The following is a 15,980-nucleotide window of genomic DNA, read 5'->3' as shown; positions in this document are numbered from 1 at the left end:
CAATTATCTGTAAGGTCCCTCAGTCAAGCAGTGAATTTCAAACACAGATTCAACCACAACGACCAGGAAGGTTTTCCAATGTCTCACAAAGAACAGCACCTATTGGTAGATGGGTAAAAAAACAAAAACATGCAGACATTAAATATCACTTTTGAGCATGGTGAAGTTATTAATTACACTTTGGATGGTGTATCAATACACCCAGACACTTTAAAGATACAGGGGTCCTTCCTAACTCAGTTGCCGGAGAGGAAGGAAACCACTCAGGGATTTCACCATGAGGCCTGTAAAACAGAGTTTAATGGCTGTGATAGGAGAAAACTGAGGATGGATCAACAACATTGTAGTTACTCCACAATACTAACCTAATTGACAGCGTGAAAAAAAGGAAGCCTGTACAAAGTAAAAATATTCTAAAAATGCATCCTGTTTGCAACAAGGCACTAAAGTAGTACTGCAAAAAATGTGGCAAAGCAATTCACTTTTTGTCCTGAATACAAAGTGTTATGTTTCGGGCAAATCCAATACAACACATTACTGAGTACCACTCTTCATATTTTCAAGCATAGTGGTGGCTGCATAATATTATGGGTATGCTTGTAATCGTTAAGGACTGGGGAGTTTTTCAGGATAAAAAAAGAAAGAATGGAACGAAGCACAGGCACAATCCTAGAGGAAAAGCTGGTTCAGTTTGCCAGACACTGGGAGATGAATTCACCTTTCAGCAGCACAATAACCTAAAACACAAGGCCAAATCTACACTGGAGTTGCTTACCAAGACAGTGAATGTTCCTGAGTGGCCGAGTTACAGCTTTGACTTAAATCTAGCTAATAATCTAAGGCAAGACCTGAAAATGGTTGTCCAGCAAGGATCAACAACCAATTTAACAGAGCTTAAAGAATTTTGAAAAGAATAATGGGAAAATGTCACACAATCCAGGTGTGGAAAGCTCTTACAGACTTACCCAGAAAGACTCACAGCTGTAATCGCTGCCAAAGGTGTTTCTACAAAGTATTGATTCAGGGGTGTGAATACTTATGTAAATTCGATATTTCTGTATTTCATTCTCAATCAACTTGCTAAGATTTCTAAAAACATGTTTTCACTTTGTCATTATGGGGTAGTGTGTAGATGGTTGGCAAAACAAAACATATATTTAATCAATTTTGAATTCAGGCTGTAACACGTGGAATAAGTCAAGGGGTATGAATACTTTCTGAAGGTACTGTATGTGTTGTAGTGGTTCTGTAAATGGCTCAGTTCATAAGAGCATGGCACTAGCAACACCAGAGTTGTGGGTTCGAATCCCACTGGGGTCACATACCAAAATGTGTGGACTGTTGTCACTTTGGATAAAAGTGTCTGCTAAGTAAATTGCATATATTGCGGTATTACAGTACTGTACTGACCAATGCAGTTTGGACTTTCTAGATTATTTGTGTATTGGTATTGATATTGTATTACTGCACTGTAGGAGCTAGAAACACAAGCATTTCACTGCACCTGCTGCAACATCTGCTAATCTGTGTATGTAACCAATAAACTTTGATTTAATTTGTTACATACAGTGCATCTCTGACCTTGTCAATATCAGATTTTTTTTTACATTTACTGTGAAGTTAAATCATCATAGCCATCATCATAGTAGTACATTTGAATATGTATCATACTTATGTTTCACTTTACAGACATACATTTTCATTATGTAGTTCTCAAAATGTGTAGACGAAAAACCAGTTTACATGTAAAATCTATAGGTTTACAAATGTTTAAGTGATCATCAATTAAGAGCAGTCGGATTAAGTAATAGTAAAATTACTTAACAAAAGAGAAGTGAATCATATCAAAAGTAATGTGAGCATTGAATTGTGAAAGGCAATTACTTTATATGATCATGTATTGCAATGTGAAACGTATTTCTAGATGCACCAAAGCGATAAAAAAACCTGTAAACCATAGAGAACGTTGATTGGCATGTGAGTGGTCAAGCCCTCATCAAACCAGCTATTGCGCCCATGATTGCAGCTATGATAATCGCAAATATATTTGATACACACACAACTCGACAGTGATGCGCTAAGATTGACCATTGCGTTAGGTTTGTTAAAATAGAGCCCAGTGTTCCTCCAAATTCATACCAAAGCTTAATTACAGTATGATCTCAGATATGTTGTCAATGGAGGTTGTTTGCAATACTGAAATGTTTGTTACTTTGAAATAAACAGACCACATGCTTGTGGAAAATCTTAAATTGTGTATCATGTTTGAACTGTTTAGCCGAATACTGTTTTGTCACAAGTTTTTCTTCTTCACACAAAATGTTTCACCCCTCCACTGTTTTGGTAAAGAGATGAGGCATGACAGTTGAACTAAGCTAAGTTATAATCTTTAAGAATCAAACAGTTTATATCATTAATTTAAAAGTTTAAAAAATGGATGTAGCAACATTTATGTTGGTCTGTTGCCTACAAAAGTTTTTTTATTATAAGTCAGTTCGATATTGCCTGTTCGGTTGACCAGTCAATCTGTAACTCTGAGGTTTGCATCTTTGGGACTCATCAGCATTGGCATTTTTTCCAATCAAGTTATTGATTTACTTAGAAGTGTATATATTTTGTGGGTATATTATGTATGCTTATACCAAATGGGGGGATAATATAATTGTGCTACCTACAGTATTGAGCAAGGAAAGAAACTACTGGAATGTAACTAAAATATATTTTAATCAAAGTCTTTATAAAAATCTAATCTTGATTAGAAAACAGATACTGAAAAACCAAATGGTCTCTAAACGAGCACAAATGAAATCAGTCATTATGTTTTCAGAGCTCATGGAGCTTAAAACATTGAATAATATTCTGATGTATAAATGAAACTGCAATGTTAGAATTTTATTTTTTCTCTCCAAAAAGATTCTATATCCTCTTTTCTTATGTCTCGGTGTCTAAGTTGTACACGTCATCAGGGAAAACATGCCCATCAAAGCTTTCAAGCACAAGACAATGTATGAACAAGAACAAACTTTACAAAATATAAAATGGTCAATTGTCCAGATCAACCAATAAACTCTTCAGGGACTACAATCCCTTTATTAGACTGGCTGAAACTCCACCCTCAATACCCAACACATGTTTGGACGTGCAAGTAAAGCTTTGATTCTTTTTGCATATGGAAAGTCAAAAAAACATGTTGCAGGAAAGAAAGTGATCTTACTGACATAAAAGAAAAACATACTGCCATAACTTGCAGGACTGAAAGACCGACCACAAACTAAAATGTCTAACTTATAAAGAGAGAAAAGGGAAGAGGAAAAAATCTATTATACATTGTCCCACCAATCTGGGTTTTTCGTGTCTTGCAGTGAGAGATCATCGGCGAGCACGAGGGATCAGGAGCTGGGTAGCCGTCACAGAGTCAGGGAAAAGGTTGTGATATGTCGGGAGAGGGACGTATGCCGCTGTGATCATTTTACCTGTGAAGAACATTTTAAGGAAATGATGACAGTTTAGACAAAACATACATACAGTGGGGAGAACAAGTATTTCATACACTGCCGATTTTGCAGGTTTTCCTACTTACAAAGCATGTAGAGGTCTGTAATTTTTATCATATGTACACTTCAACTGTGAGAGACGGACTCTAAAACAAAAATCCAGAAAATCACATTGTATGATTTTTAAGTAATTAATTTGCATTTTATTGCATGACATAAGTATTTGATACATCAGAAAAGCAGAACTTAATATTTGGTACAGAAACCTTTGTTTGCAATTACAGCGATCATACTTTTCCTGTAGGTCTTGACCAGGTTTGCACACTCTGCAGCAGGGATTTTGGCCCACTCCTCCATACAGACCTTCTCCAGATCCTTCAGGTTTTGGGGCTGTCGCTGGGCAATACGGACTTTCAGCTCCCTCCAAAGATTTTCTATTGGGTTCAGGTCTGGAGACTAGGCCACTCCAGGACCTTGAGATGCTTCTTATGGAGCCACTCCTTAGTTGCCCTGGCTGTGTGTTTCGGGTCGTTGTCATGCTGGAAGACCCAGCCACGACCCATCTTCAATGCTCTTACTGAGGGAAGGAGGTTGTTGGCCAAGATCTCGCGATACATGGCCCAATCCATCCTCCCCTCAATACGGTGCAGTCGTCCTGTCCCCTTTGCAGAAAAGCATCCCCAAAGAATTATGTTTCCACCTCCACGCTTCACGTTGGGATGGTGTTCTTGGGGTTGTACTCATCCTTCTTCTTCCTCCAAACACGGCGAGTGGAGTTTAGACCAAAAAGCTCTATTTTTGTCTCATCAGACCACATGACCTTCTCCCATTCCTCCTCTGGATCATCCAGATGGTCGTTGGCAAACTTCAGACGGGCCTGGACATGCGCTGGCTTGAGCAAGGGGGACCTTGCGTGCACTGCAGGGATTTAATCCATGACGGCGTAGTGTGTTACTAATGGTTTTCTTTGAGACTTTGGTCCCAGCTCTCTTCAGGTCATTGACCAGGTCCTGCCGTGTAGTTCTGGGCTGATCCCTCACCTTCCTCATGATCATTGATGCCCCACGAGGTGAGATCTTGCATGGAGCCCCAGATTGAGGGTGATTGACCGTCATCTTGAACTTCTTCCATTTTCTAATAATTGCGCCAACAGTTGTTGCCTTCTCACCAAGCTGCTTGCCTATTGTCCTGTAGCCCATCCCAGCCTTGTGCAGGTCTACAGTTTTATCCCTTATGTCCTTACACAGCTCTCTGGTCTTGGCCATTGTGGAGAGGTTGGAGTCTGTTTGATTGAGTGTGTGGACAGGTGTCTTTTATACAGGTAACGAGTTCAAACAGGTGCAGTTAATACAGGTAATGAGTGGAGAACAGGAGGGCTTCTTAAAGAAAAACTAACAGGTCTGTGAGAGCCGGAATTCTTACTGGTTGGTAGGTGATCAAATACTTATGTCATGCAATAAAATGCAAATTAATTACTTAAAAATCATACAATGTGATTTTCTGGATTTTTGTTTTAGATTCTGTCTCTCACAGTTGAATTGTACCTATGATAACAATTACAGACCTCTACATGCTTTGTAAGTAGGAAAACCTGCAAAATCGGCAGTGTATCAAATACTTGTTCTCCCTACTGTGTGTATATATATATATATATATATACAGTGGGGCAAAAAAGTATTTAGTCAGCCACCAATTGTGCAAGTTCTCCCACTTAAAAGGATGAGAGAGGCCTGTAATTTTCATCATAGGTACATGTCAACTATGACAGACAAAATGAGGAAAAAAAATCCAGAAAATCACATTGTAGGATTTTTTATGAATTTATTTGCAAATTATGGTGGAAAATAAGTATTTGGTCAATAACAAAAGTTTCTCAATACTTTGTTATATACCCCTTGTTGGCAATGACACAGGTCAAACGTTTTCTGTAAGTCTTCACAAGGTTTTCACACACTGTTGCTGGTATTTTGGCCCATTCCTCCATGCAGATCTCCTCTAGAGCAGTGATGTTTTGGGGCTATCGCTGGGCAACACGGACTTTCAACTCCCTCCAAAGATTTTCTATGGGGTTGAGATCTGGAGACTGGCTAGGCCACTCCAGGACCTTGAAATGCTTCTTACGAAGCCACTCCTTCGTTGCCCGGGGGGTGTGTTTGGGATCATTGTCATGCTAAAAGACCCAGCCACGTTTAATCTTCAATGCCCTTGCTGATGGAAGGAGGTTTTCACTCAAAATCTCACGATACATGGCCCCATTCATTCTTTCCTTTACACGGATCAGTCGTCCTGGTCCCTTTGCAGAAAAACAGCCCCAAAGCATGAAGTTTCCACCCCCATGCTTCACAGTAGGTATGGTGTTCTTTGGATGCAACTCAGCATTCTTTGTCCTCCAAACACGATGAGTTGAGTTTTTACCAAAAAGTTATATTTTGGTTTCATCTGACCATATGACATTCTCCCAATCCTCTTCTGGATCATCCAAATGCACTCTAGCAAACTTCAGACGGGCCTGGACATGTACTGGCTTAAGCAGGGGACACGTCTGGCAATGCAGGATTTGAGTCCCTGGCGGAGTAGTGTGTTACTGATGTTAGGCTTTGTTACTTTGGTCCCAGCTCTCTGCAGGTCATTCACTAGGTCCCCCCGTGTGGTTCTGGGATTTTTGCTCACCGTTCTTGTGATCATTTTGACCCCACGGGGTGAGATCTTGCGTGGAGCCCCAGATCGAGGGAGATTATCAGTGGTCTTGTATGTCTTCCATTTCCTAATAATTGCTCCCACAGTTGATTTCTTCAAACCAAGCTGCTTACCTATTGCAGATTCAGTCTTCCCAGCCTGGTGCAGGTCTACAATTTTGTTTCTGGTGTCCTTTGACAGCTCTTTGGTCTTGACCATAGTGGAGTTTGGAGTGTGACTGTTTGAGGTTGTGGACAGGTGTCTTTTATACTGATAACAAGTTCAAACAGGTGCCATTAATACAGGTAACGAGTGGAGGACAGAGGAGCCTCTTAAAGAAGAAGTTACAGGTCTGTGAGAGCCAGAAATCTTGCTTGTTTGTAGGTGACCAAATACTTATTTTCCACCATAATTTGCAAATAAATTCATTAAAAATCCTACAATGTGATTTTCTGGAATTTTTTTTCTCAATTTGTCTGTCATAGTTGACGTGTACATATGATGAAAATGACAGGCCTCTCTCATCTTTTTAAGTGGGAGAACTTGCACAATTGGTGGCTGACTAAATACTTTTTTTCCCCACTGTATATATATATATATATATATATATATATATATATATATATATATATATATTAGAATGACTCCATCAATGACAATTCATAATTGAGTACCACATTCTTTAGCCAATCCTCTTACCTGCAAAATATCGACCATGTAATGCGTTTACTGCAGCCATGGCAGCAGGAATGGTTGGACATTTCACATACACGTTGCCCTAAAAAGAAAAACAATAACTTTAATGAGTGCTATTTAAGACCATTTCAAAACCATTCAACTACACTTATAAAAGTCTTACTTCTGTGGAATTCTTATCAACGTATATGTGCACAACTCCTCCATGTTTGTTGCATTCCTCAATGACATCATGCTGAATGTCAGCATCCCATCCTGGGTCATCTTCACTGTAAAATCAGATGGGAAATTATCACCCACAAAGGACTAGTGATTAGGAACCAGTCTATGGGAACAAATAACACCTTCAGGTCCAAGAAGTCTATAGTTTCTGTACTTTCATCAGCTGGCCCACTTGGGAAAGAAAGATGCTGCATTGAAGAACTTTATTAAATGTTAAATACTTACGACTGAGGGTTGAACATGTTAGACAGCTGGAAACAGTGTGTAGCAAGTGGCTGTGATGGCAGGTTCATAGCTGTATTCCTGTTCATATTGTTCATATTCATTGCAGGATTCATGGCAGCTAAAAGTTTAAAAAGTAAGTGTCAAAATCAATCATATCACATTAAACTAACTGAACTATGTACTAGAAATGTAACATTTATTAATGTTTATTATTATTTATTTATGTTCAATCCAGCCCAATTCTGACACGAGTCTCACAACAGACCAGCTCCTCGCACCATATCAACCAATCTGGGTCTTACTTGCAAACCAACAGATTTGATCAATGCTGGATGAAACCTGCCTTCTCCAAATAGCTCAGAGAAAACCAATCATGGCAGTCAGATAGGCTTGTCCAATTGATCATCCTTTTATTACCTGATACAGCGGCCATGGCACCAATTGCAATGGCCCCACTCATCTGCAGGGCTTGCTGTGCTGCTGGGGGAATCTGCAGTCCCGTGCCTGAAAGACAGAAGACATTGGGCTCGACATTCATCCTTGTTCACACTTTATGATTCTTAAAGCTGCATTATGTAGCTTTTAGTATTTTCTTATGTTCAAAAGCTCTAATAAGTTGGCAATGTGTTTCATCTATGATAATTTTGCGCCACCAGCCTGCCTGGAAACCGCTCTATTCATTCTCCCTGTCGGGTCGGTTTTCCCGCCAGATTTAGTGCTGCGCATACTGAATAATGTAATGATTGAGTTATTCACTACGAGCTCAGATGACTCGATTTCATATATTTGGGCCATAGAGGACTCTTCGCTTTTACTAGAGTATAGCTTACAGTTATGGCAGCTGCACAATCAAACCATAAGAAATTGGGAAAAGGCAAAAACGGAAAACAATAACCTTAGAAACCGGCCCAAAATTACCGTATTTTCCGCACTATAAGGCGCACTTAAAAGCCTTTAATTTTCTCAACAAACGACAGTGCGCCTTATAATCCGGAGCGCCTTATATATGGATCAATTGGTTAATTGGTTGATCCATACTGGTTGTACAAGGCGCTCTGTCAAAATGTTTCAGTATGAAAAACCAATAAAAACAATTTAATAATAATGAAATGTTTCAGTACGACTGGTAAACTACAAAGCCGCACCGCTTGCAGCATTACGGCTACCGTAGTCAGTAAACACCGGTACTGTGCTTACTCACAGTCCCACACCACTTGTGTGTGTATAAAGACCCCAAAATTGTTGTCAGAACGCTTAATAAAGTTTGACTTTATCTGACTGTTTTGTTGACATTCCCTTTAGCACAGCTCCATCTAGTGGATGCATAACGCAACCCCAGTCAAACGTTTGACTGCAGTATCTTCTATTCTATGCGCCTTATAATCCGGTGCGCTTTACAGTGCGGAAAATACGGTACTGAACCTCGGAATTGCATTCAAACTGGAGAGGGCTAGCTAGCTCAATTCAAATCCGATCAAGACAAGATTTATTTTCTGCTGAAAAGAAATAGCTAGCTAATATACACTACATTACCAAAAGTATGCGGACACCTGATCATCGAACATCTCATTCCAAAATCATGGGCATTAATATGGAGCAGTGGTGTAAAGTACTTAAGTAAAAATACTTTAAAAGTACTACAACTTTTACTTCACTACATTCCTAAAGAAAATGATGTACTTTTTACTCCTTACATTATCCTTGACACCCAAAAGTACTCGTTACATTTTTAATGCTTAGCAGGACAGAAAATGGTCCAATTCGCACACTTATCAATAGAACATACCTGGTCATCCATACTGCCTCTGATCTGGCGGACTCACTAAACACAAATGTGTTGGAGTGTGACCCTGGCTATCGTAATTAATAAAGAAAAGAAAATTGTGCCGTCTGGTTTGCTTAATATAAGGAATTATTTGTACTTTCCCTTTTTCTTTTGATACTTAGGTATATTTTAGCAACTACATTTACTTTGATACTTAAGTATATTTAAAACCAAATACTTTTACTCAAGTAGTATTTTACTAGGTGACTTTCACTTTTACTAGAGTCATTTTCTATTAAGGTATCTTTACTTTTACTCAAGTATGAGATTTGAGTACTTTTTCCACCACTGATATGGAGTTGGTCCCCCCTTTGCTGCTATAACAGCCTCCACTCTTCTGGGAAAGCTTTCCACTAGATGTTGGAACATTGCTGCGGAGACTAGCTTCCATTCAGCCACAAGAGCATTAGTGAGGTCGGTCACAGATGTTGGAACAATTAGGCCTGGCTCGCAGTCGGCCTTCCAATTCATCCCAAAGGTGTTTGATGGGGTTGAGGTCAAGGCTCTGTGCAGGCCAGTCAAGTTCTTCCACACCAATCTCGACAAACCATTTCTGTATGGACCTCGCATTGTGCACAGAGGTATTGTCATGCTGAAACAGGAACTGGCCTTCCCCAAACTGTTGCCACAAAGTTTGAAGCACAGTATACATCTAATATATATTTTTTTGTCCTATCATGATGGAACGATCCATAACCCTATATCCTAGACACCCACCTGAGAGACCCATACACCAAGTCCCCATCTGTTTTATTGACCTGCTGTGAGTTGCCTATATGCAGCCAAAACAGGAAAATAAATGTGGTCAGAGACCTACTTGAGCAGTACCGCCCACTCAAGATTCTGAGCCTGCCTGGCAGGGTTGGTCCTACAAAGCCAGAGCCCCCTGATGGGAGAGCATAATATACAAGGAAATTCTCAAAGCTGCTAATTTGAACCTTGACGACCTTGTACCTAGCCGGTGGGGATTCCGGTGGGGTACCCCCACCCAGGTAGTGGCAGTGCTGGCAACACTGGCTGCAGTAACCCATGGGGAGGGGGTCACACTCGGACAATCAGAGAGGGGGCTTATCATTGTGGCCCAGGTGGCACAAAATAATCAAAAGGTCTGACTGCACGGAGATGCTTGGGAAAAAATGGTTACAACGGGGGTGTTTGTGTCTCAGGTGAAGAGGGTGGATCTGATCTCCATCACCTAGGACTTGACATAGATTAAATAGATTAATCAAATCTCACATTGTTGTCAATTTTTGCTCAATCTTGCATGCTTTCTCAAACAGCTGTAACTGTATATGCATTCGTAAATCAGGTCCTTTCTTGAGTTGGGCTCTGGGATGTAATAACCGTTGAGCATCTGATTTTATGGTTGTTTGTGGAGGAAAGGGGTTGAGTGTGTTAGAGTATGTGCGTGTGTGTTTATCCCACATCTGTTGCAAGGGGGTAAGGATGTTAGGGAGAATATAGGATGAACCACAATAATTGTATGCTAAAATAAAAATTGCTTGTAAAAAATGAAATGCAATGGCAATCCGGGTTATACAGTGGGGAAAAAAGTATTTAGTCAGCCACCAATTGTGCAAGTTCTCCCACTTAAAAAGATGAGAGAGGCCTGTAATTTTCATCATAGGTACACGTCAACTATGACAGACAAATTGAGGGAAAAAAATCCAGAAAATCACATTGTAGGATTTTTTATGATTTTATTTGCAAATTATGGTGGAAAATAAGTATTTGGTCACCTACAAACAAGCAAGATTTCTGGTTCTCACAGACCTGTAACTTCTTCTTTAAGAGGCTCCTCTGTCCTCCACTCGTTACCTGTATTAATGGCACCTGTTTGAACTTGTTATCAGTATAAAAGACACCTGTCCACAACCTCAAACAGTCACACTCCAAACTCCACTATGGCCAAGACCAGCTGTCAAAGGACACCAGAAACAAAATTGTAGACCTGCACCAGGCTGGGAAGACTGAATCTGCAATAGGTAAGCAGCTTGGTTTGAAGAAATCAACTGTGGGAGCAATTATTAGGAAATGGAAGACATACAAGACCACTGATAATCTCCCTCGATCTGGGGCTCCACGCAAGATCTCACCCCGTGGGGTCAAAATGATCACAAGAACGGTGAGCAGAAATCCCAGAACCACACGGGGGAACCTAGTGAATGACCTGCAGAGAGCTGGGACCAAAGTAACAAAGCCTACCATCAGTAACACACTACGCCACCAGGGACTCAAATCCTGCAGTGCCAGACGTGTCCCCCTGCTTAAGCCAGTACATGTCCAGGCCCGTCTGAAGTTTGCTAGAGTGCATTTGGATGATCCAGAAGAGGATTGGGAGAATGTAATATGGTCAGATGAAACCAAAATATAACTTTTTGGTAATAACTCAACTCAGCATTCTTTGTCCTCCAAACACGACGAGTTGCATCCAAAGAACACCATACCTACTGTGAAGCATGGGGGTGGAAACATCATGCTTTGGGGCTGTTTTTCTGCAAAGGGACCAGGACGACTGATCCGTGTAAAGGAAAGAATGAATGGGGCCATGTATCGTGAGATTTTGAGTGAAAACCTCCTTCCATCAGCAAGGGCATTGAAGATTAAACGTGGCTGGGTCTTTCAGCATGACAATGATCCCAAACACACCGCCCTTGCAACGAAGGAGTGGCTTCGTAAGAAGCATTTCAAGGTCCTGGAGTGGCCTAGCCAGTCTCCAGATCTCAACCCCATAGAAAATATTTGGAGGGAGTTGAAAGTCCGTGTTGCCCAGCGACAGCCCCAAAACATCACTGCTCTAGAGGAGATCTGCATGGAGGAATGGGCCAAAATACCAGCAACAGTGTGTGAAAACCTTGTGAAGACTTACAGAAAATGTTTGACCTGTGTCATTGCCAACAAAGGGTATATAACAAAGTATTGAGAAACTTTTGTTATTGACCAAATACTTATTTTCCACAATCATTTGCAAATAAATTCATAAAAAATCCTACAATGTGATTTTCTGGATTTTTTTCTCCTCAATTTGTCTGTCATAGTTGACGTGTACCTATGATGAAAATTACAGGCCTCTCATCTTTTTAAGTGGGAGAACTTGCACAATTGGTGGCTGACTAAATACTTTTTTTCCCCACTGTATATGTTGTTGGTAATCAGGCCTACTACTGTATTTTAGTCAATGCCACTCCGAAATTGCTCTTCCTAATATTTATATATTTCTTAATTCAATTTTTTTACTTTTAGATTTGTGTGTATTGTTGTGAATTGTTAGACACTACTGCACTGTTGGAGCTAGGAACACAAGCATTTCCCTACACCTGCAATAACATCTGCTAAATATGTGTAAGTGACCAATAAAATGTGATTTGATGAGCTGTCCATTTCCGCTAGATTTGACCACGCTGCCGCTTCAAGTTTCAGCACCACAATGTAAGTTACTTGAATCTGGCTTATTTTGAGGTCAATAACTCTGATAAATACACCATGGGCAAGAAACATTGTTTTTATCAAATCAATTATAGTAGTAACAAGCTATCAAAATTGACCTCCGGTCCTCTTCCTCATCTTCGCACTCTCCTTCTCAAACTGAACATGCGAGTCCGAGAGCACAATATTAAATGTTTTGGACTAGGCCTAATAAAAAAATATTTTGGGTAAACGCCTTTGACTCTCCTCCTGAACTGCCACTGTAGGCCTACACTGCACAGCCATTTGTTAGGCAGCACAAAAAAAGCAGTCCGGGCTCAGGGTTGGAATATCAATTGCAGTGTGTAATGCAGCCTAGTTTTATTTACACCATCCCAGCAGTGCAAATGGCTCAACGAAGTACATTTTCTTCAAAATATAAAACTTTGCTCTCTGCTTCTCTGAGCATGCACTTCGTATAGCCTATGGATTATTTGATTGAAACCACACTAAATAGCCTATAGGCGCACTTGATATTGCGTGCCCAGCTCAGAATCAGAGATGAGGGCACACATTGATAAACAGCCTAATAAGTAACTAATTCTAAAACACTGAGAAATGTTGAAATTTCAATTACAAATTACATGACCCCTCCCCATGTCTAGATTTTTAAAAAATACTAAACCCTCCCCGACTCAAGCATAACCCTCCGCAATTTCCTTGCAGATCCCCATTCTGTAAATGTCTAACCATCCCAAACATGACTTCTCAAAATTATTTGTGAATACAGGCCCTGGGCTCTCTCTGGCTTTACCTTCAGCCAGCCGGGCCATGAGTTGCAGGCGCCCGGTGGTGCCCAGGTCGATGCCCGTCCTCTCCAGCTCATCGCTGTCCAGGAAGGAGCTGGCGGTGGAGGCGTCTGTGCGCTCAGTCACATGGCCCACCTTCATCGGCCGGCCGGCCAGCTCAAAACCGTTCAACTGATCCAGAGCCTTCTTGGCACACTCTGTGTCCGAGAACTGGCGAGGAAACGCATGCCATTTAATTGACTATGTTTACATGCACACTCATCAGGGTTCATAAAGACATTGGAGAGTCAAATTCAAGGACTTTCTCAAGCACTTAATTGTCATTTTTAAGGACCTACATTTTATATTTAAATTGTAGTAATATAGAAGAACTCCCCCAAAAATGCATGCATCACCAATAAGAATAATGCATTTTTTAATAGGTCTTCCCAAAGGCATTATGCATTGACATTGACATTCATATTATTATTACATTCTAAAATATGTCGGAATAATGTGGGCTCTAAAAATAGACTGCATGCATTCTTGGCTTTTTTTATACTGGAAGATGCTCCAGACAAACACTTGTAGCAGTAACTAATCATGTTATAATAGAACGCATTCTATGGAAAGCCAAGTTGAACCCAACATTCAATGTTGTCGTGCTCATAATGATGGCACATGGTTTTACCGCAATGAGAGCAACAAACTAGCAATATGTTTGAAACATCGAATCGCAATAAAATTGCACTATTGAATTGCAATACATATCATATCGTGATACAAGCCATTACAAAAGTAGATTGGACACCTGCTCGTCGAACATCTCATTCCAAAATCATGGGCATTAATATGGAGTTGGTCCCACCCCTTTGCTGCTATAACAGCCTCCACTCTTCTGGGAAGGCTTTCCACTAGATGTTGGAACATTGCTGCGGGGACTTGCTTCCATTCAGCCACAAGAGCATTAGTGAGGTCGGTCACTGATGTTGGGCGATTAGGCCTGGCTCGCAGTCGGCATTCCAATTCATTCCAAAGGTGTTCGATGGGGTTGAGGTCAGGGCTCTGTGCAGGCCAGTTCTGTATGGACCTCGCTTTGTGCACAGGGGCATTGTCAAGCTGAAACAGGAACAGGCCTTCCCCAAACTGTTGCCACAAAGTTGGCACAGAATCGTCTAGAATGTCATTTGAATGCTGTAGCGTAAAGATTTCCCTAGCCCGAACTATACAGAACCATGAAAAACAGCCCCAGACCATTATTCCCCCTCCACCAAACTTTACAGTTGGCACTATGCATTCAGGCAGGTAGCGTTCTCCTGGCATCCACCACACCCAGATTAGTCCGTCGGACTGCCAGATGGTGAAGAGTGATTCATCACTCCAGAGAACGTGTATCCACTGCGCCATAGTCCAATGGCGGCGAGCTTTACACCACTCCAGCCAACGCTTGGCATTGCGCATGGTGATCTTAGGCTTGTGTGCGGCTGCTCGGCCATGGAAACCCAGTTCATGAAGCTCCCGACGAACAGTTATTTTGCTGACGTTGCTTCCAGAGGCAGTTTGGAACTCGGTAGTGAGTGTTGCAACCGAGGACAGACGATTTGATGCGCTACGCGCTTCAGCACTCCTGTTCTGTGAGCTTGTGTGGCCTACCACTTCGCGGCTGAGCCGTTGTTGCTCCTAGATGTTTCTACTTCAGAATAACAGTACTTACAGTTGACCGGGGCAGCTCTAGCAGGGCAGAAATTTGACAAACTGACTTGTTGGAAAGGTGGCATCCTATGATGGTGCCACGTTGAAAGTCACTGATCTCTTCAGTACGGCCATTCTACTGCCAATGCTTGTCTATGGAGATTGCATGGCTGTGTGCTCGATTTTATACACCCGTCAGCAACGAGTGTGGCTCAAATAGCCGAATCCACTAATTTGAAGGGGTGTCCAAATACTTTTGTGTACATATAGAATCACAATACATTTAGAATTGCAATAAATATCGTATCGGTACCTAAGTATCGTCATAATATCGTATCATGAGTTCCCTGAGAATTCCCAGCCATAAATAATATGGTCGCTGTGATAGATTATAATATATGTCCATGTAAACTGGATTGTAAGGGAAATTGTTCTATTTGCAAAGCATGTAAACGTTTTAATCAAACCATTTTATTAATCTGAGTATTCCCAATAATCGTAGTATTGTGTGCCTCCATTGACTGGATTGAGTGTGATACTTACAGTGATGAAGCCATATCCTTTGGATCTGCTCGTCTCACTATCCATCATGAGCTGAATACTCTCAATCTGGAGGAAGGAAATGGATAACAGATTAAAGTCTACATAGCACTGATATATTGTAGACCTACAATCTGTCTCCCCCCTCTTTTTGTAGAGCCTAGGCTATTGGTTGCATTCAAGACAAGGTCGTTTTTATTGATCTCAGTTTGTCGGGTAGCCTGTCTTTTCGGTCATTTTGTGGTATTAAAAAGATGCTAATGTCTCCAGTCATGTGAAATGACATAGAATTGGATGAAATGGGTTAATATATTTTTTTCCCCAGACCCTGCATGCATATCCTAATCAACGCTTCTGCTCAGCTCTAGGTCTGCTCTATGCAACACGCGGAGCAGGGGTTAAAAAAAAAAAAAAAAA

The 15,980-nt window shown here is 40.9% G+C and overlaps 1 protein-coding gene across 14 annotated transcripts in view; it reads right to left on the bottom strand.

The window, feature by feature from the left end:
* Positions 1-2,871: 2,871 nt before the first annotated feature.
* The window catches only part of LOC311133819 (RNA-binding protein 39-like), a 60,985-nt gene continuing 47,876 nt past the window's right edge, over positions 2,872-15,980 (bottom strand). For all 14 annotated transcript variants that reach the window (XM_084167401.1, XM_084167410.1, XM_084167412.1 and 11 more), the window contains 7 exons: positions 15,567-15,632; positions 13,358-13,562; positions 7,731-7,817; positions 7,314-7,431; positions 7,030-7,135; positions 6,870-6,948; positions 2,872-3,473 (listed from right to left, as the gene is read on the bottom strand). In XM_084167401.1, coding sequence (XP_084023527.1) covers positions 3,370-3,473; positions 6,870-6,948; positions 7,030-7,135; positions 7,314-7,431; positions 7,731-7,817; positions 13,358-13,562; positions 15,567-15,632 — 765 coding nt within the window. In that variant the 3' untranslated portion in view covers positions 2,872-3,369. The remainder of the gene's footprint in view (positions 3,474-6,869; positions 6,949-7,029; positions 7,136-7,313; positions 7,432-7,730; positions 7,818-13,357; positions 13,563-15,566; positions 15,633-15,980) is intronic.

The sequence above is a fragment of the Coregonus lavaretus genome (genome assembly GCF_964263955.1).
Source record: "Coregonus lavaretus genome assembly, chromosome: 8".
NCBI classification, from domain to species: domain Eukaryota; kingdom Metazoa; phylum Chordata; class Actinopteri; order Salmoniformes; family Salmonidae; genus Coregonus; species Coregonus lavaretus.
This window is presented reverse-complemented; position numbering and strand designations above follow the sequence as displayed.